The sequence below is a fragment of the Apis cerana genome, linkage group LG6, assembly GCF_029169275.1.
Source record: "Apis cerana isolate GH-2021 linkage group LG6, AcerK_1.0, whole genome shotgun sequence".
In the NCBI taxonomy this organism is placed as follows: Eukaryota; Metazoa; Arthropoda; class Insecta; order Hymenoptera; family Apidae; genus Apis; species Apis cerana.
This window is the reverse complement of record NC_083857.1, coordinates 5,406,712-5,434,362: the sequence shown is the minus strand read 5'-3', so window position 1 is coordinate 5,434,362 and position 27,651 is coordinate 5,406,712. Positions and strand designations below refer to the sequence as shown.

Here is a 27,651-nt window from a genome sequence, read left to right as displayed (position 1 = left end):
AGAAAATTTTCTATATAACTACGTTATAATGAAATAATTATTTTTTATATTTTATAAAATAAGTAAATTAAGAGTGATTTATAAAAAATTTTAAGATATATTTATAAATATAACTTTCATTAGAAGATTACGCATAGAGTGGTAACCTAATATCACTTCGATATCGAAACTTTCTGATTACAAGTACGTGTAAGTATGTTTAATTATTATTCAGCTTTTCACAACGGTTCTGTTGCACAAAGAAAGTTTATATTTATGCGGTTTGGCATAGAATTACTTTCTCCACTAATATTATATATAAAGCAAAACGTAATATATATAATAAAATTAAAATAATAACGTTAATAACAAATATCATTGTGTGTTCTAAATAAATTTAGAATCATCATATTTATTCTCTGAAATCAAATATTTTTGTCAATTTAACTATATTTTATTTTTTATTTTCCAATACAATTATATTTTTTATCTCAAATAAATTACACTTTTTCAATAAAATTGTTTTTCAAAATTTTATAAATTTTACTATTATTAGGATTTTGATAAGATAATAAAAGCAGAAATTTCTGTTACAAACAAATGAAAAGAATAAAATCGAAATTCCAATGAAACGCACAAACTCCTTTCTCTACATACATATGCTAATTCACGATCAACAGTAATTGTCTCTTCTCCTCAATGATGGAAGATGGAAAGCAAGATCGAATCTCCTTGAAGGGAGATGGAGAGAGGCAAGCCATGCGGTTCTCCAGGGCTTATCAGTTCATGCCAGGCAGTCGTGCAATGCGTTGACTCGTCTTACAATTTTAATTGTGTCTTAAATATTATAATTGTGTGACATAAATTAAATAGATATATACATATATTTATATGTGCCAATTTATTGACTTCCGCTGATCGAGCAGCAATTATCGAAAGCACACGTTCTCCAACCAAAGATTTTCGGCTACGTCGCGTTTTAACACGACCGGAAGAAGCTTCTTCAGAAAAAGCCGGTAACACGTGGACTCTCTCGCACATGCTAAAACTTTGACGAACCACTTATTTGTATCGAGAGGTTTAACGATCGTGAGAAATTCAATCATTTTGCTGACACGATCTAGTCTCTAAAAATATTCTCTATTTTATAACATTCTTTTATTTTTCTTTTTTTTTTTAATTTTTTTTGTGAAAGGCTTTCTTTGATTCTTTCATTTTTAAATTACAATAACAATCACAAATGTTTTACATGTAATTTTCATTATTAGATCAGTAAGTAATTTATATATACATATAAATTATGTACATATCCAAGATAAATCTGATTTTTCCTTCACCGATTTTAATGATCTTGAAATATATCGTAAAAGACATCGTTTTGAACAATTTTTTTCTTTCATCAATTGACGATTTATCTTACTTTTCGAATTATTTGTAAAAAATTTTCGATATTATTATCTTGAATTTTATCTATATATTCATGATTCATAGAAGCACATGCAACGGTATACTATTTCTCAACTATTTATATATAACGGGTGCATGGATGCTTTGAATATTTCGAATATACGATAATAAAATATAAAACAATAGGGATCTAAATTGCAATAAATTAAATTAGTTTTTCCATTGTATATAAATGTATATATATACACACACATCATATATATATATCACAAAAAAATCTTAAGGAAGATCTCGTTTAAATTCATAAAGAAATAGATTTTTGATAAACTCACCCGTTATACATACATATGGTTGCCATCTTTAAGCGACGGTCGCATAGTGATGCGTACTCTGTCACAGATGCATACCTATAGGTAGAATTCAATGGTATACAAAAGTTTTTTGCGAATAATTCGAAAATTAAAACCGATTATTGATTGTGTAATAGAAAGAATTAAAAATGAAATTCTTTATAATATATTTCAAGTTTATTAAGATTTTTTGAGAGAGAAATTAATATTCTGCGGCAAACCGGAAATTGCAAAATAATGTCTTTTACAACATATTTCAAAATCATTAAAATTGATGAGAAAGAAACTATTGCCATTTATTTTCGTTATTTATTATAAAATCAATAAAAAAAAAATCTCTTTTTATCACAAATGGTTTGATTTTAAATTGAGGATATTAGATTTTCAATATTTTTATGTTTAATCATTTTCAATTATAACTGACCTTTAAATACATCTCTTATTTTCCTCTCTTATGTATTAAACTAATTAAAAAATTTAAAAAATTTAAAGAAGAATGTCAACGATCTTGCAACAAATATGAATTCTTCAACTTCACTATCATTGCAATTCAACATTCTTGTTAGTCATTTGATTGTATGTTGTTGTTTGATTTACATTTCTCTTATACTGTGTCACGGTGAAATATTTCTAGCTTCTAAATCTTAAATCACTATCTCTATTGTTTCTGTAACAAGATATACTATGATATATTGTTCTTTCTTTAGTATATAACAATGTCGATAAATAAATAAGATTTCACTTGCTAATTTTTTAATCACACGTTTATTTCGAAAAATAAGTTGCACAATACGTATATTAATTTCAATAATGTTGTATTTAACGATAATGTCATATTTAATCGATAATATATTTTACGTGTTTTCTATGTCGTAATTAAAAGTAGTATATCTTTCGTTGTAATTGTTTCAATGTGACATATGTGAAAGAATTTCGAAAAATAGAAAGATTATTAACTTGATTTAATCAGTTTAGAAAACATTAACTATTATTTTATATAATAACTTTTTTTTTAGTTATTATTATGATAATGAAATTTTTCTATTGGTCTGAATTAACGTTCTTTGCATTGCTGATTTCAACTGTCATCATCAATCATTTTGTTCTCGATATTTACGAATGTATCGATTTCGATGTAAAGATAAACAAAATTCTTATGATATTAAAATGTCGTGAGAATGTAATAATTATTAAAAATAGGAGTTAAGCATAAACAAATTGTAAATTCAAATTCTTTCGATAAGATCATCGATAAAGTATAAAATAAGAATTGCATCATTCGTTTTTATTTTTTAACATTTTTTTAATACTGTTATATCTAATCTGTATATAAGATTAATGTCTATAATCTATAGTTTATAATAGATTATGGAAACTTTTTTTCTTAAATGTGTTAAAATGAATCATATTCGGCACTTTAAATCAGTCACATAATGTTAATTCCATATATAATTGGAATGCCGAAATTTTAAAAACATTTTTCATAAATTTCTGAAAAATATTTATTGTCATATATTAAATAATTGTGTAATAATTTTTTTTAAGAACATTTATTACAAAAAATACAAAATTATTAATATATGTATATCGCACATTAAACAGTAACATAATATAAAATGATTTAGTGGTTATTACACTTATTTACGATATTATTTGTACAGAAAAAAAGCATATCTCATTTCTCTTTTTCCAAGAGAATATAATAAATATATAAAAGTAATATCATTTTACAGTATTATAATATTTGGCAATAATAATTACTAATGTAATTATTGTTGTGATTCGTGTACAATAGAATGGAACACAACAATTAAATGATAATTATGCAGTTTTCTCAGTTTCAATTTTACTGTAGTTTTATTTCATCATTAAAACAAGAAATCGATTAGGAGAGATTGAAAAAGTAATGTAAATTATTAAAAAAAAAAACAACAAAATTATTATTATTAAATAGAATTTCATTTAAATATATGCGTCCCTAAAAAACATGTGACCATTACATAACTATTAATATAAATATATTGCAATAACAGCTAATATAATTTGATATTATCAATAGATATTATATAATTCCTTCGAATTGTTCAAATTTTTTACGAATAGATATTAACAAATGATATAATGATTTTTGCGAAATGTTTTGATATATTTGTTGAAATATTTCAGATCTATTACTTATTCATAAGAAAGTAGTTTTTTAGCCAGTTCACCTATGTTAATTATTTATCGTTGCGATGTGTTTATATCAATAAAAGATGATATGTCAAGTGACGGTATGTTTATTATTATGGATGCATTTTTATGTATATTTTTCTTTTTTTTTAAACGATAAAAAATGTATTACTTTTTTAATATTACTCCTTCGTCTAATTTTTTGTTTTTAGTGATAAAATAAAGCTATGTGATAATGAAATAATCAAAATTCAGCTAAACTGTATAATTATATACTTATTAAGAAATATCACTCATACTTATTCAACATCAATACATATATATATATATATATGTCTGATCTAAACGGAAATAAAAAATAAAAATGATAAATTTAACTATTAAAAGGATTATTTATCATTATTTATACTAATAATAATTTAAATTATGATTGAGAAAAATTTTGGAAAGATTAATTAAAATATTATAATATTTCAAAATAGCAATTCTTTGAATTATTCTTAAAATATTCGATTTTTTAAAAATTGAAATCCTATTGGCATTATTATTCATAAATAACGAGATCTCATATATTTCATATTTTATGATGAAATAATACTGACGATATATTGTTCTTTGTAAATTCATATTGGAAATGATTTGTACAAAAAATATACAATATTTATATTTGTATACTATTATACAAATTTCCATTTAACAATTTCGTCATCAGAAATTTTTCAGAATTTCTCAATGTTATTACTAAAAATTATCTTTTAATATCTTTTATATTTAATCATTTAATCAATTTCCTTCAATCAGATACACCAGAAAAAAAGTATTTTAAAATCAATATTAAAAATTAGAAAATTATTCATAACAAATATATTTTAACATTTTCGTTTCATATACGAATTCATTATCATTTTTTAATATCATTTTTATAAAGCTCTATCATTATTCATCGGACGCATCATTTCCGTTTTCATTACTATTCATCGGTACCGTTGACTAGATCTATTACGACCGGTACATTACTTCTATTTTCCATTCCACCGGAACATGGGGCAAGAAATCGGCTAATAGATTCTCGAATATTCTCCGTATTGTACTTTATCTCGAATATATCATTGCAATAATTAATATTATATTGTCGTAACATTTCAGATGTTGTATTGATATTTTCATTACATGTCATTAAATTTTCTTTTGTATTATCCGATGCACATAATGATACCACATTATTATTATTTTGTATTTTCGTATGTTCCTTTACATTTGAAATATATTTTTCTTTATTTAAATTTCTATATTCGGTATTTGATTCAGTTACAATATTTTTCTTTCTTTTGGCATATTCATCGTTTGCATTGCTACATTTGATATTAGATTTTATATTCCGTTTCTTTTTCATTATGGATCCGCTTATTTTCTTTTCTAGCAAGTGCCAGCCTTGCGCTTCCATTCTCTTCATATCTCTAATGGCGTCTTGTACCAACATCTCTTGTTCGAATCGAGTTGGTGATTCATGATTGATCTCTGTATTAATGATACGTCCTCTAACAATTCGTAATACTTCTTCTATTTCGTTATTAACATCGTCTTTGATAGTAAGAATAGAAATTTTCTTAAGTTGTTGTTGTTCCTGTAGATATTGCTGCTGATCTTGCTTTATTTGCTGTTCTTGTAATAGTTGTTTATGCTGACTTTTTTGTTCTTGCAATTGTTCCTGGAGATATTGCTGTTGTTCTTGTTTCATTTGCTGGTTTTGTTGCAAATGTTGCTGTTGTTCTTGCTTCATTTGCTTTTCTTGTAGTAGTTGCTGATGCTGACTTTGTTGTCCTTCCAATTGTTTCTGGAGATATTGCTGTTGTTCTTGTTTTATTTGCTGATCTTGTTGCAAATGTTGTTGTTCTTGTTTCATTTGCTGATCTTGTTGTTCTTGCTTCATTTGCTGATTTTGTTGCAAATGTTGCTGTGATTCTTGCTTCATTTGCTGATTTTGTTGTAAATATTGCTGTGATTCTTGCTTCATTTGCTGATTTTGTTGTTGTGAGCATTGTTGCAATTGTTTTTGCTGTTCTTGAAATTGTTCTTGTTTTTGTTTCATTTGTTGATCTTGTTGCAGCTGTGAATATTGTTGCGATTGTTTTTGTTTTTCTTGCGATTGTTGAAGATAATATTGTTGTCCTTCTTCTGGTTGTAATGATTGCTGTTGTTCTTTTTGTTCTATTGGCATTGATTGTATTGTTAATTTAATAGGTGAACTTGAAACATTTGTATTTGGCACGATTATTGGCATAATTAATGGTACTATTACTTGTATTTTATTAGAAATATCCTGTAAGTTTTCAGATGCGTATTTTTCTATCTCATTTATAATAAAATCTTTTTGTATCTGATTTGCATTAATGTCTGTTTCTTTCTTATTTTCGTTTTTATTTTGCAGACAAGTTTGTCTAGTTGGTTTTGACGAAATATCTGTACTTTCTGATAAATTATTATTTTGTAGCTCATCTTTCGTTTTATTATAATCACATTTCACATGTGACGAAGAAATGCATTCATGAACAACGCTACACTTTTCGTTTGTGCATGTTGCACATGATAGTCTATTCGAAATATGATTTTCTTCTTGCATTATACTGTTTCCGTAAACTACTTGCTTATCTGCTACAATGTTGCCAGCCACATATCGATTCGAACTTTCTACCACGTGTATACAGGAGTTGCAACGTAGACAAGGACTATTACAGAACACAGAAGGATCGATACGAGAAACGACACTTTCATACTCATTCTCACCTGTAATTAATTCACTTTCACAATGTAGCTCAGTTTGTGTATGTATGTTAATTTTCTTTCTTTTTAAATGTTTCCGCTTTACCGATATCTTAGAGATAACTTCCTTTCCTATTTTTAAAGTTAAATGTAATTTTTTATGTAGTTTTGTTATAAAATTTTTATTAGATTCAATTGTTGTATAATTTAAAGATTTTGGAATTTCTTCCCACACATCAATATCGTTTTCACTACATTGTGTCCCTTTTATAGCTATATGAATTTTTTCACGTCTTTGATGTTTTAACGAATTATGTATATTCAAATCTGTTTTACATTTAAAACACTTCCCGCATAATTCACATGTTGCCCCCAGGATAATAACACGGCAATCACGTAATGTTACACCAGTGGGAATATTAATTTTTTTAACCTTATGATCACTATTTGGCATTTTGTATTTGTACTGATATCTTTTCATTTGAAGACCCATACAACGAAAAAAATCTTCTTTTCCATTTACTTTCGATACGTCAAAATTGTGAGATTGTAGACAATGTTTTTCACCATGCCTGAATGTCCTCAATGAGTATCTACTTGGATCTCCAATGCTGTGGTAGTCCCGTTGTATATGTGGCGCCATCTTCTAAATTCATGAATCCCTGTTAATAGAAAATGCTAGATTGAGATTTTTTTAAATATTACAAATTATAATGATATAAATAATATAATAAAATGATATATTTATAAAAATTTTATATTATTTTACTAGTAATTGAGAAATATATAGAATATTATTATAAATAATAATTTTAATAGCTATAATAGCTATTTGTAATATACGTTCATATATAGTGTGTCTAATAAGTTTACATATAAAGTTAATTAATTTTTCATAATATTTGTGAATATAATATTTCAAAATGTATTTTTTCAAGCTATAATAAATATATGAATTATAAATGTTTATTATAATAATATTTTATATTTTAATATTTGGTTTTATATTTATCAATTTAAAATACTTATTTATAATCTGATTATAATTTTATTACTATAATTATTAATTTGAAAGATAAAGATAAAAATAAGATAATAAAAATAATGTTTATTATGTACAAAATAAGTAAATCGAAAATATTATTTATTTAAAATAATAAAGATATATAATTTAAATTAAATTTAAATATCAAATTAATTAATATATTATATTAATATTAAATTTATTTTAAATACACTTTTAATATTATATTTTTAATATAACTTTAACATATAATTTTTTAAAATAAATTTATATAATATTTTCGTTATATTAATTATAGAAAGATTTACAGAAATATAAATCAAATTCTTTATAATTTATTGTTGAATAATCATGTAAATAAGGTTGATGTTTTGCAAAAAAAAAGTAATTAAAAAATACATTGTGATTTTTTTATATATTTTTTTTCATTAAAAATACATATTTTGCAAATATTTATTAAAATTAATAACAAATATATTATGATTAAAATTGTTTTATCTTTTTTGATGTTAAGTGATTTAAAATATTTTTTATACTATTTTTGTTCATATAAATATTTAATGCTCTTTAAATAAATCTCTTTTCTTCCATTTTATTTTATTACATAATAAATATTTCAAAATGTTAAATAAATATTTCAAAAAAATTTAATACTTACTTAAGAAAAAATTATAGATCTTCAAACTTCAAATATAAAGATTTTTTTCCAGATTACATAAAATTATTGAAAAAAGACAAAACTTTTATCAAACAACATGAAGAAATAATATTAAATCTGCAAAATATATGAACAACATAAGTAAACAAAGTTGCATCAGATGACGTAATCCCAATGTTGCCAAATACATATTCTATCCCCACTATTATGATTATAAATTGACTTTTTAAGTATAATAATTATAAAAATAATCGTTTCTAGCTAATAGGTAAGAAAATGAAAACGCATAGTATTACTTTTTCTCTTCAATTCAATTCAACGTAACACAGAAAACTGAAACTTTGGTAGACCCAACATCGCAGTATGGCAACGCCACGTAGTCATAGTCAAGTAATCCGATAAGACCCACGAGGTTTAACCAATAGGAAGCAAGGTTGTATAAAACACAACCAATGCGTGTCTGCATTTTATTCCATGTGGCCCTCACTAACACCATATCGCAGCCGGCTACAGTGTATTTATCTTGCCGGTAACGGAAAAGAATTTCTGACGCAGTATTGTTACTGACTGACTACCGATGAAATACATAAATCAGCTCGATATAATATATTATTATTGTATATAAAAATAAAAAAAAAAATTATAAGAAATACTTTTATATTTATTACCTATTTTTGTATTTCTATAAATCTATCCAGAACACTAAATACGTTTATCAATTAAAGTTCTATTTATGCAAAAAAAAAAAATAGTTTTTATTAAAGTAGTATATTTATATTATGTATTTATTTTTGTTACTTGATAATAAATACATATGTATGTAGAGAACTTAAAGAAATTTTAATATTATTATAATCTATATTTATTATGCACACATATATATATATGATTATTTTATAACTTTATATTATAATGAATAAATCTATATAATGAAAATTATAATTATTCTAATTCAATTAAACTTATCTATATTGTATTCTAAAAGAATATGTACGTATATGTAAATTCTACGAGATTTTATCATTGTTGATAATCACTAGAAATATATTATGTCGGATTAAATATGTTTTACTAAACATATATTTATTATTCAGAATATATATATAACAGTTACAGAAGTTTGTTTAAATTATTTTACAAAATAAGTAAATTAATACGAATAAAAAATTAATATGAAACATAATAAATTTATATTATGTAAAGAAATAATTATTTTTTTTATATTTATTTATTAACTATATATAATAGTACTTATAATTATTGTAATTATTTGTGAAAAATCATTACAAATATAGTACATTTAATATTAATGAAAAAATAAAATTTTATCGATTATTTTACTCTTAAGTAAAATTGTTTTTAATATATTTTGTTAAAAAGAAATGATATGAAATATAAAATATATAAATGTTTTTAAAAATATAATTTATTTTTTCTTTATAATATAAAAACTAAAATTCGTAATCAATGCGGTCCTGTGGCGCAACGGATAACGCGTCTGACTACGGATCAGAAGATTCCAGGTTCGAATCCTGGCAGGATCGATGATTATTTTTTATCTAAAAAGTTATTAATATAATTACTAATGTTTTTTATTTAATTTCAATGTCAGTTTCATACATCATAATAATTCATTATAATCTATGTAATCACAATATTTTAAATATCTTTTATGTAATATCAAACATGTAGTTTTAATCTTCAGTAATTTAATTTTATTTAATTATTTTCAGTTATTTCTTCAATTATTTTTAAAATATCATAGAAGAATTCGAGTTTTATAAATAAGGTTATTAATAGAATATTTTGACATAGAAAAATAAATTCCATATTTTTATATATGAGTAATAATTAAAAATAAAAATAAAATATTTATATAAAATATGATATTAAAAATAATGTTTTTTATTACAGAATCAATTTGGATCTGCGAATGTACTTCTCAGTATGGATATTCCTATTTGTACAATTCACACGTAAGTTTTTTAATTTTTATTTTTATTAATTTATTTGTTTTTTGTAATATTTTATTTTCCTATTTTTTCCATTTTTTATTTGATTATTTTTCTTAAAATTTATTTTATAAATTAAAATAAATTTATTTTATCAGTATTGAGAATGTTGTATTCTTAATATTTTACAAAATATAAATTATACTGTTTTATTTTAATTAGATAATTATTGTCTTCACAATATGACAATTGTTAGATGTAATAGAGATAAAAATAGTTGTTTATTTAGAAGTTTCACATATAATGATTCAGATAATACATAATATATAAACATTATAACGCATAGAAACATTATTTATATCATTTACATTATATGATATTATATGATCTAAAACAAGAATATCTTATATAATATTTTGTTATTAATAATTATTTTTTAACATAAAAGAAATTATAAATGAATTATCTATTTTTAAACATTTTTATCTTAAAAATAACTTCTAATAATGAATTTTTAATAATTCCTTTTATATAGAATTTTAATATATTTATGAGAAATCTTTAAAATATCAATTCTAGAAATCAAACAAATGTAGAGATATCGGTTAATGCTTATTCATTAAACGATTTACTTAGACAAATTGAAACGGAAATAGAAATGAAACCGCTTTGTCTTCGTTACAGTCTATTTCCGCCTTGATTCATTTAACTGAAATTGTTTGTAATTTAACAAAATTTTCATAGAATATATTTTCGGCGAGGAAACTATCCCAGATTTCGTACATGGACCATGCGAAGGTTACAAACAGGGTGAAGATGATCTTCAAACAATTGACTTTATCAGTAAATTGAAATTGGATCTTTTGGAAACACATTATATTGGTGTAACACGAGTAAGAGGTAGTAATCGTATGCAAACAGCCTACAGATTGGAAAAAGACACTGACATTACCCTGCCAACCAAGTATGATATCTATTTTTTAACGATCTAAAAATAATCGATTCGATGGTTAATCATCTATTGTATAAAATTCTTTTTTATATTGTTTCTTAGAAATATATTTCCAAATGGATTGCCAGAAGAATTCAGTGTAGTTTGCACATTCAGAGCCAGAAAACTATCGAAATATACTTGGCACATTATCAAAATCGTCGACATGGAAAACGAGCCCCAATTTTTAATCGCAATAAACCCAAAAGATCAAACTTTGGATTTATTCGTGAAAAGCCAAACTGATGAAATGCAAATAATATCGTTCTCAGCTGATCATGTGAGTAAAATGTAAATTTTTTTAAGTCTTATTGAAAATTTCATCAATAATTTATATTATAAAATATTGGAAACATTTTTTAAATTTTAATTTCAATTCATTTTATCAGATTTTTTTATACTACATTTATCTTTTTATTTATTTTTTAATATTTCGTTTGTATCTATCATCTTTTGATATATGTTTTAAAATATTAATTAATTATTCACTTTATTATTTCAATTATTAAAATATTTTTAATGAAAGTATTTACTTCAATTTAATTTTTATTATAAAACAGTTTTATTATTTTATCATCGAACTTGAAAATTAAAAAATCATTTCACGTTCTTATTGAAAAATTTGTATATCTTCGGCATGTGGCATTGAGACAATATATATATATATATATATATTTGTATAAATTTTAAAATGTGTATTAGCTAATTTTGTATTAGCTAATTTAGTACTTTGTGCAAGTTTAAACAGTTTTTTTTTAAACAAAGCAGGATAAAATATTCATAAACTAAAAGCATCTCTACTAATCAGCTCGAGGATTGTCAAATTGATCAGATCATGTCATATTTAATGCTAGCTGTCTCTTAAAAATGTCATGGCGGATTGTGAAATGATTAAAGCAAGCCTCGAGCGATTGTGGATATTTCAAAACGTGATTTCATCATTATCGCATGAAAACTCGAGCTTCCTGTCAAATATCAATCGCTAGATCACGCGTTGGCGTAGAAATTAAATGCTCTTCATCGAGATGCGTGGAAATCGTGTCATGGATCATTGAGTAAGCATTCTGCGAAATAGTTTGGAGGTTTTTTAGAGCGATGAGACGCGAAAGACCGTACTCGCAAATCGAAAAAATTGATGAGAATACCATTCGTGACATTTATTAAGTTATCAAAGAAGCGTTAATCTTTGCGACGTTTTTAATGAATCGCGAAAATTAATAATTAATTGAACAAATAACAAAAAAATAGTTGCATTTCCTTGATCGAATTTTTTCTATTTTAAAAGATAGGATGATTCTCATTTATATTTTAATTATGATTTTTAAACAAATTATTTTTAAAAAATACATTAGGGAACAATAATATATTTATTAATAAAATATAAATAAGAATGTTGATGTTATATATGTAAATATTTAAATATATTTTCAAAGATGCGTTGCAGAATATTTTAAAAATTTATTAAATCTTTCATTCTTAAGAAAATAATTAAATTAGATTAGATTGAAGATTAACATATATTGTTATTGTAAATTTTATATTTTTCTTGATGCAAAATTGGCATATATTTTGGAACAGATATTCGATAAGAATTGGCACAAAATTGATATTGGAGCCTTCAAGGATAGGCTGGTGATATATATCGATTGCGAATATGTTGGCACACAAGATGTGAAGCCATGGGGTCCGATCAAAGTGGATGGCGAAATTTCGATATCAAAGATGTCGCTCAGTAAGCTTACTGTACCGGTAAGTTCGATTATTCACTTTTGATATTGCATATACATTATATATAGAAAATAAAATAACTAGCATTGTTGATAGCTCATTAATCAATTTCAATTGATTATATAATCTGTAATATATAATTATTGGCCATTTTGTCAATATATCATCATCACATATTATTGTATCGCCAATTTTTTGCCAATTAATGATAGCACGATATCATTCATAATTATATTTTCTTATGTAATCAGATGTTTCGTAAAACGTTGCAATAAATGTTTCTAGAATGTTGAAACACTTTTTTAGATCTTTTAATTCCAACAAATTATTAATGAAAATCAGAAAACACGCACAATTGAAATTAATATACGTAAATTTCACAGAATATTGTGTGACACATCCATAGGGGTTGCTCGCATTTGTTCATATAAGATACATGTATATCCGTTATATGCAGCAATTAAGGAACACTTAATTAATAAACACTTTATAATGAACGAGGCTGAGACATAACTGGGACAAGCTAGATTTAGTATTATTGTCAAAGTGTGTAATGCGTACGGAAAAATTTAACGAACTTGTAATATGATTATTACAGTCTCGCAGAGAAAGAAAAAAAAATTGTATAAAACAACTGTAAATAGTTTGTTTTTAAAATTATCGATTTTTAAATAAGTTTATAATCAATTAATAAACATAAAGTGTAAAATAATGATACACTCTTAATTTATTTTTTATTAATTAAAAAAATACAAAACTCAAATGTGCTTGTGGAATTTGATAAATTAATTGAAATGATCGAAAATATAATGAATTTTTTATAAGTTCAAATGTTCAAAATATGACAGTTAATATTATTAGTATTAAAAAAGAAGTCAGTGAAGAAAATAATAAAATTTTTAAAGTTAATATTTATTCGATTAATAGAATTTTATTGCACTTTTATTATTTTTTCTTAATTATCTTCTTAATTATTGTATCTAATCATTAATCTTATTTATAATATCTTATTTAAATAGAATTATATATTTTTCCTCTTTCATTATTATATTGGATATTGTTACTTCTATATAATATTATAATCATGAGAATATTATCATAATTAAGTCGAATTAAATTTAATGCAATAAATACTCGCGCGAAAATTATATCTATCTTTTTTTTCTTTTTTAAGACTTTCTTTCTTTTTAAAAAAAAATTTGTAAATTTCTTTTAAGCTATTATTTTAAAATACAGAATATAAAAGATATTTTAAATATCCGAATGCTTTTTCTTTTTATTCTTAATATAATATTTGCTTCCTTTTGAAAATATATTTCTAGATCGATATACAATGGATGGTCTTAAATTGCGATCCTACGAGACCTGAGAGAGAGACCTGTGAGGAATTACTGGTAAGTCTATACATATATTTTACACAACCTCGCAATCCATTAAGATCCCATGGTTGTAATTAACGTAATTGCAGAAGAGCCTTAGCAGCCCTTTATTACCTCAGAGAAGACTTAGCTGTGAAATTATCTGTCCACAGAGATCTTCTGAAATTAATGGCACTAATGTAAGTTAATTCTTTTCTTTATTGCTAAATATTTTCATCCGATTTCTATTCAACATTTAATACTTTCAAAATAGCACATTAATATAAAATAATTTTCCCTTTAAAGCGTATTTTTTAATATTAAATCTTCTCTAATTAATTTTTTTTAATACAATGACACAAATCGGGATATTCAAATTTCACAAAGAGTTATATCGAATATCACGGATATCTGGTTAAAAAGAATAATAATAATTCCAGTATTTATGGACATTTGGATTTTTGAATAAATATTTGAATATTCAAATAAATTCATTAAATAAGTATTCATGTATTCTAACTTCAAATATCTGTATCAAATAGATTTAAGCAATAGTAAGAATTCTAAGTCTAACAGAATCTTAATAATATATAAAGTTGCATCAAAATGAATATATTTCTTAAGATTAAGATAGGAGTTAAAATTTATCTTTTAAATTATATAATTATGTAATTAATATAAATAATTATATAAATATATTTATTTAGGGTTTACCTGGTCTACCCGGATTACCTGGGCCACCTGGACCAATTGGACAACCTGGTTTACCTGGACATCCGGGTTTACAAGGACCGCCTGGCGAACAAGGCAAAATAGTGAGATTTTAATAATAAATAATGATATTTTTATAATAAAAATATATGATATATATTGATTTGTTTTATTATAAATTATTATGGAATTATTAGGGGCCGCAGGGGTTTATTGGTGCACGAGGATTTACTGGCAGTCCAGGTCCTAAGGGGTCTTCTGGACCTATTGGACCACCTGGTCCAAAAGGAGAACGTGGAGAGAGAGTGGGCTTATTCATTATATTTATATATTATGATTAGTTATTTTGATTAATTATTTTTTTGAATTTACTCTTAAGTAATATAAATATAATAGGTATTTACATTTTGCTTACAGTTTGCTTTTTGCAGGGTGACATGGGATTTCCAGGATTGAAAGGAGATCAAGGTCTTCCAGGACCACGAGGTTATCCAGGACCTCCAGGAAATATTAGCGACTATCGCGATTCTCTATCACGATTTACAGGATTACTAGGTCCTCAAGGATATCCAGGTCAAAATGGTTCAAAAGGAGAGAAAGGGGATCGCGGCGATAAAGGAGAACAAGGCCAAAAAGGTAGTGGTTTAATATCTATTTTTAAAAGTTTCTTTCTTAGATTAGTGTAGTCGTGTCAAATGTTAATTGTTCGTGTTAAATACGATTACATGGATTTATCAGATAAGTAATCCTTGAACTGTAGCGTAAACTAATTTAATCTTGTTAGAAAATCGCGTGGAATTGTGGGTGTCCATTGTCCACGTGCGCGATAGTGATTCATCGTTAAATACATTATTCTGCCAGTGAACATGAAATGCTTATATGGAATTTTTTATCCAAAAAATTTAATAATAAATTTAATAATAAAATTTATAATAAAATTTGGTAATAATTATTCATATTTTTGTTATGATATATATTATATATATTGTCTCTTGATTTAAAGTGTTGTTAATGAATAATAAATGAATTTTCTTCAAATCAATTAATGCATTAATTACAATTAATGTTACAAAAGATCATTGACACTTTTGAAGGAATGATTCCTTCCAATAAACTATGTCAATAGTCTCATATTTAAAGGTCGAGTCGCAATCAAGTAATGGTTTCAACTATCTAACTAGCATATTTCCATTTATTCTATTTTCTCTCTTTCTTCTTCTTTTCTCTTCTTATAAATCTGTACAAAATATATAAATTATAAATTTGATGTTATACATATTTATGTTACATGAATTTTAAATTTAAATTAAATAAAAAAATTATTCTTAAAAGCTATTAAAAAATTAATATAAGAAAAGAATTAAAGAAAATTATATATATATTTATTACTTATAATTTTGTTTTTTAAATAAATTGATATATAAAGTTAAAGTAATAAATTAATATAAGTTGAGAAAGAAATAGATTAAAAATATTTTAATAGCACAACAGTTAAAGGATAAATTTTAATCAAATAATAATTTTAATATAAATATTATCTTTTCAATCATGAAATAACGGAAATCATCTAGACATTAAAAATATATTAAGAATTTGATTTTATACTACTTTCTTTTATATTATTTTTTTTTTTTTGATTTGATCACTGATCTAAAAACAAATATCAAAAGTTATAATTCTAGTATTTTCTGACGAGTGACACAAAAACGATATATTGTCATATATCGACATCGACCTAAATACAGCTATTCAAAGTGATTGTAAATCAATTTGTTGCAATCTGCTGCAATACTCGTAAACCCATTGCTTTTATTAATCACTAAATGTATGTTCTCAAAATAGAAGAGACTAGTAGCTCTTAACATATATTAATTGTAGAATTTTTATTATTAAGTGACTTAATTTAAAATATATAATAAATATATAATAAATTGAAAACAAGTTATTAAAAAAATTTTAAAAAGCAAAATTATAAAAAACGTTTATACTTGTTTTTAAATTAAATTATTAAGTAAATTTTTTAAATAAAAACTATAATTAAATTTTCTAAAAAATCAATAATTATATACACAATCATTATATATATTAATTTAAGGTGAAGCAGGAGAAAAAGGTTATCCAGGTCAAAATGGATTTCCTGGAATAGAGGGAAAATCAGGACTTCCTGGTTTTCCAGGTCTTAAAGGAGAAATAGGATTTCCTGGAATACCGGGTCCACAGGGATTACCAGGTCCTCCAGGTGAAATTGGCGCTCCTGGAATTCAAGGAGCAAAAGGAGAAGCTGGAGAACCCGGTCGTGATGGTTTGTAAATTAAATTAAAAATTAATATTTTCTATATAAATTATTAATATATTAAATTTATTTATTTAGGTTTACCAGGTTCAATAGTTGGTTCAATAGTACCAGGACTACCTGGTCCTCAAGGTTCTCCTGGAATACCTGGAGAAGACGGTCTTCCAGGAATAAAAGGAGAACCTGGTCCTATTGGTCCACCGGGTTTTCCAGGATTACAAGGAAGAAACGGTCCTCCTGGTTCTCCAGGACCATCAGGATTACAAGTAAATCTATATTAAATTGAATGTCGAATTTACTTTTTTAATAACTAATTGAAATTCGTTTCAATTTTTATTATATAAATAATAAAGCAAATTTTAATTAAATTATCATTAGGGTTTATCTGGAGAACCAGGTTCTCCAGGTCCTCAAGGAATAGATGGCCCTATTGGAAAACCAGGATTACCAGGACTCGATGGACAACCTGGAAATAAAGGTGATAAAGGTCAGCAAGGAGAACAAGGGTCTGTCGGACCACGTGGTTTACCTGGAAGTATTGTAAGTTTAACTTTTTGTTGTTATTAAACAAATCATATCTATGTTTCATTCATAATCTAATTTTTAAAATTTAAAAAATAAAAATAAAAAAGATTTTTCGACTTTTTAGGGTGCGCCAGGTTTACCTGGAGTTGCTGGTATTCCAGGACGATCAGGTTTACCAGGTCCTCCAGGACCTCCTGGACCACCGGGTTCACCTGGAACTACTACAGACATGTTAAGTACAAATAATGTATTAGAAACTATTGGTAGTCCAGGAGTTAGTGGACCCAGAGGTCTACCAGGTGCACCAGGATTAGTAAGTATTTTAATTATTAAATCAGAATAAAAGATTTCGTTTATTTTTAACTATTTTATTATTTTTTGAATTTAAATATTATTCTAAAATTCCGAAGTACATATATTTATAAAAAATTAGCCAGGTGAAAGAGGACCTTCTGGAGAAAGAGGTCCAGAAGGTAAAATAGGATTACCTGGAATACCAGGAAAAAATGGAGCCCCAGGACTTCAAGGACCACCAGGAATTAGGGGACAAACTGGAATACCAGGAGTTCAAGGACCACCAGGCCGGAGTATTACTGATTCAGAAATTCGAGATATATGTGCCAGTGTATTACGAGGTGGATATTTAAATATTATTTCATATACTTACTCTATTTATTTATTTTATTAGTGATATTTTATTAAAATAGAATAAAAGGTGGAAATTATCATTATCATTATCTAAAATAATAAAATTGAATAATTATAGGTACAATTCATAAAGAATTTGATTGTCTATATAAGAAATGTCAAAATAATGACAAAAGTATAAAATATAAAAATGTTGAAATAATAAAAATATTTTTACATAATGTGAGCTGGGCTTTGTATAATGTTTACGTAAAACAAAAGTAGAAAGATAACTATTCCTTTTATTGCGGCTGTACGTATATAGAGCAGATGACTGAGATGGCAGCACAGATACAAGGTCCACCTGGTCCACCTGGCCGAGGCCGTCCAGGTCGTCCTGGATCACCTGGTCCACAAGGTCGCCCAGGTATACCCCTGAAAAAAAGGATTATCAATTTAATTTGCCTGCATTCGATTTTAAAACAATAGAACGTGATGGTGATATTGTTATGGATTTTTGTTATTTTTTTCATTTTTAAAATAATCCCAAAAATCCACAGTGAATAGTTATTGCACAATAATATCCTTAGCATTTCTGAAGTATCATAATGATATTCGTCATTATTCTGTCATAAATTGCTTGAAGTTCCACCTTCATCCGTAGTTAGAGTCAACATTCATCAATGTATGATTTATTTACCTACACGCACGTCCGTTCGATTAACAGTCAATCGATCGGAGATTAACAACTCATATGGCTGTGTACGTCGATAAAGACGATGGAATCCTGCATGTGTCACAGAGAAGCTGAAAGAACTAACAGAAGGTCTACGAGGACCACCCGGGTTGCCGGGGTTGGCCCGACAGGGCCGTCCCGGTCGAGCCGGAACCCAGGGCATCCCAGGTAGATACTTGAGATGGAATATCCTAATTCTATTATCTTCTTATGCTTTTTATAGCGATTTAATCTAACCTAATTAATTAAATTTAATCCATTATTCCTTATTGTATTAAAATTAACTTAAAAAAATTAGAAAAAGGAAATAATATATTTAATTTATATGTACTTATAAGTAGTTAGCAATGCATGCTTATAATATTAAATATCTTAATAATACATTTTATTACTTTAAAATTAGAATTAATTTATAATGGAAAATTATTTTTTAGGTGATCCAGGTCTTCCAGGTTTACCTGGGGAACGTGGTTTTATTGGTTTACCAGGACCACAAGGTCATATAGGACCTCAAGGTCCACCTGGTGAACGGGGAGAAAAGGGTGATAGAGGTCCAGAAGGTGTTGGTATAGAAGGTCCTATGGGTCCAAGAGGACCGTCTGGTAATACATGAACTCTTTTCTTTCATTATCTTGATAAATTTAGCATTCTTTTTTTTAATGCATTTTATGTTAATAGGACCACCTGGCAATGATGGCGTTGGATTACCTGGAAGGCAAGGAGAACGTGGAGAATCAGGCAGACCAGGTATAAAAAAAAGTTAAAAACATGTTTTTAAATTCTTCTTCAGATATTTTTAGTTTCGTTTATCGACAGGTATTCCTGGGATGAGAGGACCACCTGGACCCCAAGGATTACCTGGCTTTTGCGAGTTATGCAATTATTCAAGTGCTAATTATTTACAATATATTCGCGGCAATGAGAAAGGACCCTAATTTATGAGTATTTTTATCAATTTTAAAAAATAAAATTTTTAACTTTAAAAAAAATAATTAATAACTAAAGTATCAAATTTCTTGCTCAATAATACTAAAAATATCTTTCAAATCATTGTTGTATGAAATATATTTCTTCTTTGTATATTTACGTAAAATAAGAATTCATGAAAAATGATCAATTAAACTATTATTTAATTATATATTGTAATTCAATCAGTGTATCAAATCAGGTATTTCTAAATATTGTTATGAGTGAATATTTTTTAAATAAAAATAAAGTAAATAAGAAAAATCTTTTATATTAATTTTCTATGACATAGTACTCACATATTTCGCCATTATTCGCGACTATCGCGCGCGCAATGGTCCAGTTCCTTGTTCTTCCGTCTAAAGAGACGATGGCGCCACTAACAGTGCCAGTTGAAATTAGTGATGGCCGCGAGGCTCGTGATGCACAATACGTCGAGATTGCATTGAGTTTGTTTACTGCAAGATTCTCGTGTTGGGTAAAATTTAGTAACTTTCATTCGAAGCAGGCTCAATATTATTATATATTCGTGTGAAAATTATATTCGGATAAATTGTATTTGTTGTAACAATTCATAGAATCGACGCCTTTAGTTTTCTTGACAGTTTTGTCCCGTGTTCAGAGTAGCAATAGCCACTCGAGTGCCACGAGAAGTGTCGTTGCATCGCTACTTAGACGACTTTCTCAGAACAGCAGTTATCCCGATGACATCGCGTATGTGATATAACGATACGAAAGGAACTTTGTCGACACGGGGACGGCGACCCCACACCGTCGGCACTTTTTTCTTCTCACCCTTCCTGGAGACACGCGCATCAAAAGCGTCCAAGGTATGTACACCGGCAGGCCAGGTTAGGTACATCACCGTGTCTCGTGACGGCGTTCCGAACTATGTTGATTGATTACATGCATGATTTCGTACGTTTTTTTGTATTATGATTAATGAATAGATTATATATATAATTTCATAGAAAATAGGAAATTCGTAACAATTTTTAATATTTTTCTATTTTATATTCAAATATCATTATCAAATTATCAACGTTTATTATTTTATTAGTTTACTGCAGATAATGAATTTTATTTTGAAATATACATGAAAAATGATTTAAATGAATGATAATTGTGATTATTTGTGATTAATTAAAAAATATGAATATTAAATTGTATTAGAATAGAATAATATTTGAAAAAATGGTTATTTTTCAATTTTGTTATTAAAATCGATAGTACCAATACGGTTTCAGAACTTTACGGATTTTAGAACTTTAATTTTGTTGCACCTGCAAAAAGAATATTATCTTATTTATAAAATACCGTTATGGTATATTATAACGGCAACGATAAACCTCGACAAATAAGATTAACTTTATATGCGTCTAATGTAATATAACGGACATTGTCCCAGCAAATATATCCTATCTGGCAAAGGAAGTATTTGTTCCCCTCCTAAACAATGTTCCACTGACACACGTTGTTTCCTCTACTCGGCATTGGTCCAAAACATTATTTTCAGTTGATTCACATTGTCAGGTATCATTACTAACAGTTTTTAGAACATGGAATGAAGTATCATTATATAATCGTTAAAATTGATTTATAATCCAATTATATATTGTTAGAAATTATATAATTCTTTTAATAATTAATATTTATCCTTAACTTTATGATATGTATTTGAAGATTTATATTTGGATTACTTTGGAAATATAAATGTTAATATTTTATTATCAATTATTCATATTGTAAAGTTTTATAATATTTTAGTTTTATTAACTTTATAATAATAATATTATAATATTAAGTTTATAATATAGATTTCAGTATTATATTCCAGATTGCATGATATTGTTAAAGATTATTTGTTTGATTTTCTTCATTTATATTTCAAGATTGAAGTTATTTTGACAAGAATATAAATTATGAGAAATCCGAAATTAACCGCGCCTTTTGATCGCTCCGTTTCGCATGTTCCTCTGTACGCATCGAAACTGTCCCACATTCCCGGCTGTTCCTCTGTCTCCTCGGGCGATCTTATACACCCCTACCTGGCCCACTTATTGTATTGATTCAAACTTAGGCATCTGCACGTTCCTCATTCCTTTGCAACTTCCTGCTTGACGATTTACCTTTAATTTCCTGTTTGATCCTTCTGGTAATTTGTATTTCACATTATTTTATAATAATTTTATTAGGAAATGAATTTTATTAGAGAAAATGACAAACGATATACTTTGAAAATTTTTTGGTTATATTTATCTGGTGAAATTTTTTTTTAAATTGTTTCAATTTCTCTGTTTCTCCGTTTCATTCAATAAGTTATTTAATTTTTTGTTTACTCACAACATATTTTTTATATCATTTTAATGTTAAAATTCTGTATGTTCGAGATTTATGACTGATATTGATCGTTCGTATTGCTGTTTATAGTAGTATATATTTGAGATCGAAAACTTTTGTCATCAACAACTTTCGTTCGAATGTTTTCTTTTTATAACGTATTTTCTCGCAATTAATGATTGATATATTTTTTAATTTAGTTATATAAATAAAAATGAAATAGATAAAAATATGTTTTTCATAATGAAGGTTTCGTACAAAAAAATTTTTTCATTTATGAAATATTTTCTTCTTATTATGTTATCGATATTTCTCAATTACGTAAATTACTATATATATATAATTAATAAAAAATAAAAACATATATAATTAATGTTATATTTTTGGATCAAATATATTTCAATTTACAATGAATATGTGATAAAAAATTTACGAAAATTATATGTATATTTCTTTTACATAATTTTCTATATATTTAAATATGAAATAAACTTTCATTTCTAATATGATTTTAAGTTAAAGTATTGTAATGAATTATTTAAATAAATTTGAATGAATTTTTAAAATAAAATATATTTTCTCTTCTCAAATTTTCAATTCAAATTCAGATATTTACAATATAATATTTTTGCAAAATTAACAGATATTTATTCCAATTTGCAAAATTTATATTCAATATATCAATATTCAATATTCAGTACATCAATTTCATAAATATTTATACATTTAATTGTAAATTATTGACGTATATAACAAAAAAATTTAATAAAATAAATAATTTATTAATAACTTAATATTATTTTAATATTATTTACGTCACTATGTATTATTTTTTATGATTTATCAAAATTATTAAATAAACAATCGAAAAATGAAGAGATTGGAAAATAATAATCGATATTATTTGTGCTCAATTTACGCTTTTATGGAATAAAATTTAATTCAAAGAAATGCTTCGAATTTTCGTGCGTTGTGCACATTAATTATTTCGCGGAAAAATTAGGAATAAAATCTTTTCTTTTTTTTTTTCTTAGTAAATAAAATTTGTTAGGTGCACGCGAATATACTCATGACGACTAAGGGCTATCATCGTAAAATATCGATTAGCCAGTTCAGAAACCTACATAGTTTTTATTGTATTTATCCCGACCGTCTCTATATTTACCATGCATTCCACGTGGCAATCTTTCTTTTATTTTATGTGCTTTCTGCATGCTAGTGATATTAACTAGATCAACAAAAAAGCTTTGTTCGTGGTATACAAACTAGCTTTCGGTACAAAGCTTTGCGAAACGAAGCTCAATGGGATTACATAAGTTATCCCGTTGAGGTTTCCCTTTCCCTCTTTTATTCCTCGTCGATTTAACATTACATTTTATTCTATTTACTAAACAGTTTTCCACTTTCATGTATTTAAGACATTGTTAAGCATTAGTCGTTATTGGGCACGCCAATTGAATTAAATTGTATTACACAAAGCCGATTCGTGAAATTGATTAAATACTATGATTGAACATAGTTATGAAGGTTTTCATCAGAGTATTTACTTTTTATCGTTTGATATTTGATATGTAAATGATTTGATATTTGAATAATTAATTAAAAATAATTAAGAAATAACTTTCTATTGTTAATAATAGATAGTAAAATCATGATATAAAATAAAATTGTTATATTTTATAAGAATTAAGATAGATAGAATTTATGTTATTTTTATAATAGCAATATTATTATATGATAGCAATAATATTATTATTTCTTCTTTGTACTTTATGCTTTATTGTTTATGCTCTTCTTTTTTTTATATTTCCATTATAATTGACAGATAATTATGCTATAGAATATATCGTATTTAAAATATTTATTTTAAAATAAAAATAATAATAAAATCATTTATAAATCTTTTTTTATTTTATAAATCTTTTTAGGAAAAGAAAATATTCCAACAAATTGATGAAGTTCGAATCTTTATTTGTGATTATTCCAGAAATTAAACAATTTTTCCAGTGATCGAATCTCAATCTCTCTTTGCTTCGATAAGTTTAATATTCAAAATGGCTGCTGATGATTTCAATTTTAAATATTGTTTTCTTGTTGGCTTTTTCAAATGTAGATTTTCGAATTGTAGTATAAAAATCTCATATGAATATATAAATTTTTAAGTTTCCTTGTTTATTTTTCATATAATCTTTTATTGTAAATATAAAAGTATCTTTTAATTTTTCTTAGAATGAAAAATATTATTAATAATAAAAGAAATGATAAATAAATAAAAAAAATATTTAAAAATCTTTAAAAATCATTTTAAAAATCAAAGAAAATATTTTAATATTACTAATAATTTTTTGGAATAAGTAACTCTAATAAGTAAAAGATGTTTGTTTTAATTTATAGATTATATTTACAAACAAGATAAGAAATATCATTGAAATGTGTAACTAATTTATCTTTTTATATTATCTTTTGAAAGTATTTTATATAATATAGGTTATGATATAGATAGATATATTAAATAAAATTTGTTTTTTCCAAACAATACAAAACTAGTTTTCCAAACAATATTAATTCAGTATCATTAATTATTAATTATTTAATTAACATTTATCATTTTTCTATCAAGTTTCTCATAACCTAATCTTAATCTTTCGGATATCACTTTGATTTTAAAACTATAGTTGTTCAATAATACATAAACGTAAATCGATATATCCTAAAAATCTGCATTCGAAAATAAAATGTGTAATCACGACCAACGTACATGTTGAAAAAAATCGATGCGCTCCGGTTTTTAGAACTGGCGAAGGTATTATTATCGCAACGTTGCAGTAACCCGATGCCATAGTCAATCGAGCAGAACGAAGAATCGATTTACATTATACATATACATATGCATAAGGAAAATACTCGAAAAAAAGAGAGAAAAGAAAAAAATGAAAGAGAAAAAAAAGAGGAAAATTTGTGCGTGTGTATGCCGGTTATTGGAATATAGGGGGTGGTCGAAGTCCGGAAAGCAGTTACGAAGTTCATTGCGCCGCGTAATTAAAGCGCGAAGTGGTGAACAATACGAGAATCGTCGATGCTGGTCCGCCCTTCGAATAAAACCTCTTCACATTCGCGCCGTTTGTGTAATAAGCTTTAATGATTATGAACGAACCTCATCGAAGAAATCATATCTTCATTCGTTTGAGAAAAATGTTCAGAAAAAAGCTAATGAAGAATGGGAGCTAGTCCTCGAGAATATCCTTTGGTTTAATATAATAATTCTTGAAGAATAGCTATTTTATTATGTACATTTGAGAAATATTAATCAACTTATTTGAATTCGATTCACTTGAAGTGAATCAAATGGATACTTGATGGAAACAATATTGAACGAAGTGATTATCTGTATGAATGTTAATTACAATGTCGATTATAATTGTAAATATAAAATTTTCCTTTCTTGTTTTAGAATATAAATAATTTATCGTTAATCTTACGATTAATTTTATTTTATTGAAATGATTTATTACAAAAAATTTTTCTCCTCTTTCAAAATTTTGTTTATTATATTTAATATGCATTATTTTTAATTAAAAGTATTTATTAATTGTATGTATATTTGAAACAAATGAGATGTATTTACAAAACATAAGAAAATAAAAGATAAATTAAAACAATAATTACAGTAATCAATATTGTTTAAATAGTGAAAAAAAAATGAAGCTTGTTCAAGTATTGACAATTTGAAATGACTTGTTGAAGAAAATATTGAATCTTCAGCACATTGTGTTCGTAACCTATTCATTTCAATTATTAAAGGTAAAAGCCTAATATGAACGAGTGGCTGTACTCGAAGCGATACTCACGTTTTCGAGGAATCATCGAGAAGCTATTTTCGTAGCTCGACGAGAAATGCCGTTTGTTTTGTTGGTCCTCTAAAGCACGACCATGTATACTCGAGTGTATTCAAGTATATTCGCGATCCACGACGAACCGGTAGAGAAAATACCGAATTCCCGTTTCGTTTGGATTTAGTACACCACCTTTTCGGATGAGATTTGAAACACTTGAATAAACTTGTTTTTACGTTGCTTTTTCTAGTTTCAAAGTAATATGAATGGTATTCTTAAAAAAAAAAGAAAGGAAAAAAACAGAATACTACTTTAATGTATTTTTTAATTAAATAAAAAAAATACATTTTTTCATTCAGATGATATATTTAATGGATAATATCATAGATTATTGTCTAAAATTTTAGATTTAACATATTTCATATCATTATGATAATTGAGATGGAGTAAAATAGTGATATTTTTAAAAGAAAAAATAATTTTATTCATTATTTAAAATCTGATCAACAATACATCTATTATCATATAATTTAATATGCGTATTAAATATTTATTAGACATTGCAATGGAAGTAAAACAAATAAAAATTTTTGTTTTTATGAAATAATATGTCAAATGTGTTTTTATTTTTATAATATGATTGCAGTTATGCGATATTTAAAGTATTTTAAGCTTAGTCATTACGCTCAAGAACACATTCCTACTAAGAAAAGAATTTTAATGAGCAAAGATAAGAATTGAATTGCGACGAACTGAATAACTGAATAATATGTAAAGATAAAGTAGTGTTTTGAATATATATTCAGAATGATATTGTATGCTTATTAATTGAAATAAATATTATCATAAGGGATAAATAGTCGTAACGAAATAATATGAACCTGTTAATTGGAATTTATCTGTACTAACATGACTTTTCTTGCACGACAATTGTGTTATGCAATTATACAATTAACAGAACCTATTTTATACGTGCTATTAATTCATTGTTAAATATTTTCAATTCATATGTCGAGATATTTAACATCCTATGAATTAAAGAATATTTGTATTTCGTATACTCTTCAAGTGAAAAGAATATAAAAAAGTATAATTATAATATTTCTTAAGAATGAAATTAAAATGTAACAAATTGAAACAAGAATTGTTTTTCTTTTCTTCAAACGCATTAACTGCCTTAATTAAATATATTTTAATACAAATCATTGTTTCACTTTTTTAGCAAGATACGCAGATGTATT

At 25.6% G+C, this 27,651-nt stretch overlaps 2 protein-coding genes, 1 long non-coding RNA gene and 1 other non-coding gene across 11 annotated transcripts; 2 read left to right on the top strand and 2 right to left on the bottom strand.

Moving 5' to 3' along the window:
• The first annotated feature begins 750 nt into the window (after positions 1–750).
• LOC108000710 (collagen alpha-3(IX) chain-like) lies at positions 751–20,501 on the top strand. 7 transcript variants are annotated; one of them, XM_062076099.1, is made up of 21 exons: positions 751–995; positions 10,084–10,139; positions 10,265–10,326; positions 11,047–11,266; positions 11,357–11,573; positions 12,872–13,042; positions 14,344–14,415; positions 14,490–14,579; positions 15,087–15,194; positions 15,288–15,395; positions 15,522–15,726; positions 17,186–17,392; positions 17,462–17,649; positions 17,762–17,923; positions 18,033–18,221; positions 18,342–18,543; positions 18,861–18,962; positions 19,338–19,439; positions 19,706–19,873; positions 19,950–20,018; positions 20,088–20,501. In XM_062076099.1, exons 3-21 carry the CDS (start codon positions 10,284–10,286, stop codon positions 20,204–20,206), a joined length of 2,742 nt encoding a protein of 913 aa, XP_061932083.1. In that variant the 5' UTR covers positions 751–995; positions 10,084–10,139; positions 10,265–10,283; the 3' UTR covers positions 20,207–20,501. The 7 variants fall into 7 exon arrangements, 5 of the variants coding, with proteins under 5 accessions (XP_061932083.1, XP_061932082.1, XP_061932085.1 ...); XM_062076098.1 differs by lacking the exon at positions 10,084–10,139; XM_062076101.1 differs by lacking the exon at positions 19,338–19,439.
• On the bottom strand, positions 2,483–8,972 carry LOC107998276 (putative uncharacterized protein DDB_G0271606). Its single transcript, XM_062076103.1, has 2 exons — positions 8,351–8,972; positions 2,483–7,330 (listed from the first exon to the last, which is right to left on the bottom strand). Exon 2 carries the CDS (start codon positions 7,309–7,311, stop codon positions 4,879–4,881), a length of 2,433 nt encoding a protein of 810 aa, XP_061932087.1. The 5' UTR covers positions 7,312–7,330; positions 8,351–8,972; the 3' UTR covers positions 2,483–4,878.
• On the top strand, positions 9,822–9,894 carry Trnar-acg (transfer RNA arginine (anticodon ACG)). Its single transcript has one exon. It is a non-coding gene; the product is annotated as a tRNA-Arg (tRNA).
• On the bottom strand, positions 18,572–27,109 carry LOC133666225 (uncharacterized). Of its 2 annotated transcripts, XR_009830046.1 has the most exons (4): positions 27,095–27,109; positions 26,426–26,602; positions 20,537–21,126; positions 18,572–18,970 (listed from the first exon to the last, which is right to left on the bottom strand). It is a non-coding gene; the product is annotated as an uncharacterized LOC133666225 (long non-coding RNA). The 2 variants fall into 2 exon arrangements; XR_009830045.1 differs by lacking the exon at positions 27,095–27,109 and having other exon boundaries at positions 26,426–26,778.
• Positions 27,110–27,651: the final 542 nt, after the last annotated feature.

Bases quoted from the DNA above. Each gene is read 5' to 3' on its own strand.
- LOC107998276 (XM_062076103.1), bottom strand. From the start codon at position 7,311: ATGGCGCCACATATACAACGGGACTACCACAGCATTGGAGATCCAAGT.
- LOC108000710 (XM_062076098.1), top strand. From the start codon at position 10,284: ATGTACTTCTCAGTATGGATATTCCTATTTGTACAATTCACAC. The intron at 15,396-15,521 runs GTGGGCTTATTC...TGCTTTTTGCAG, and splicing joins AAGGAGAACGTGGAGAGAGA to GGTGACATGGGATTTCCAGG. The intron at 18,544-18,860 runs GTGGATATTTAA...GTACGTATATAG, and splicing joins ATGTGCCAGTGTATTACGAG to AGCAGATGACTGAGATGGCA.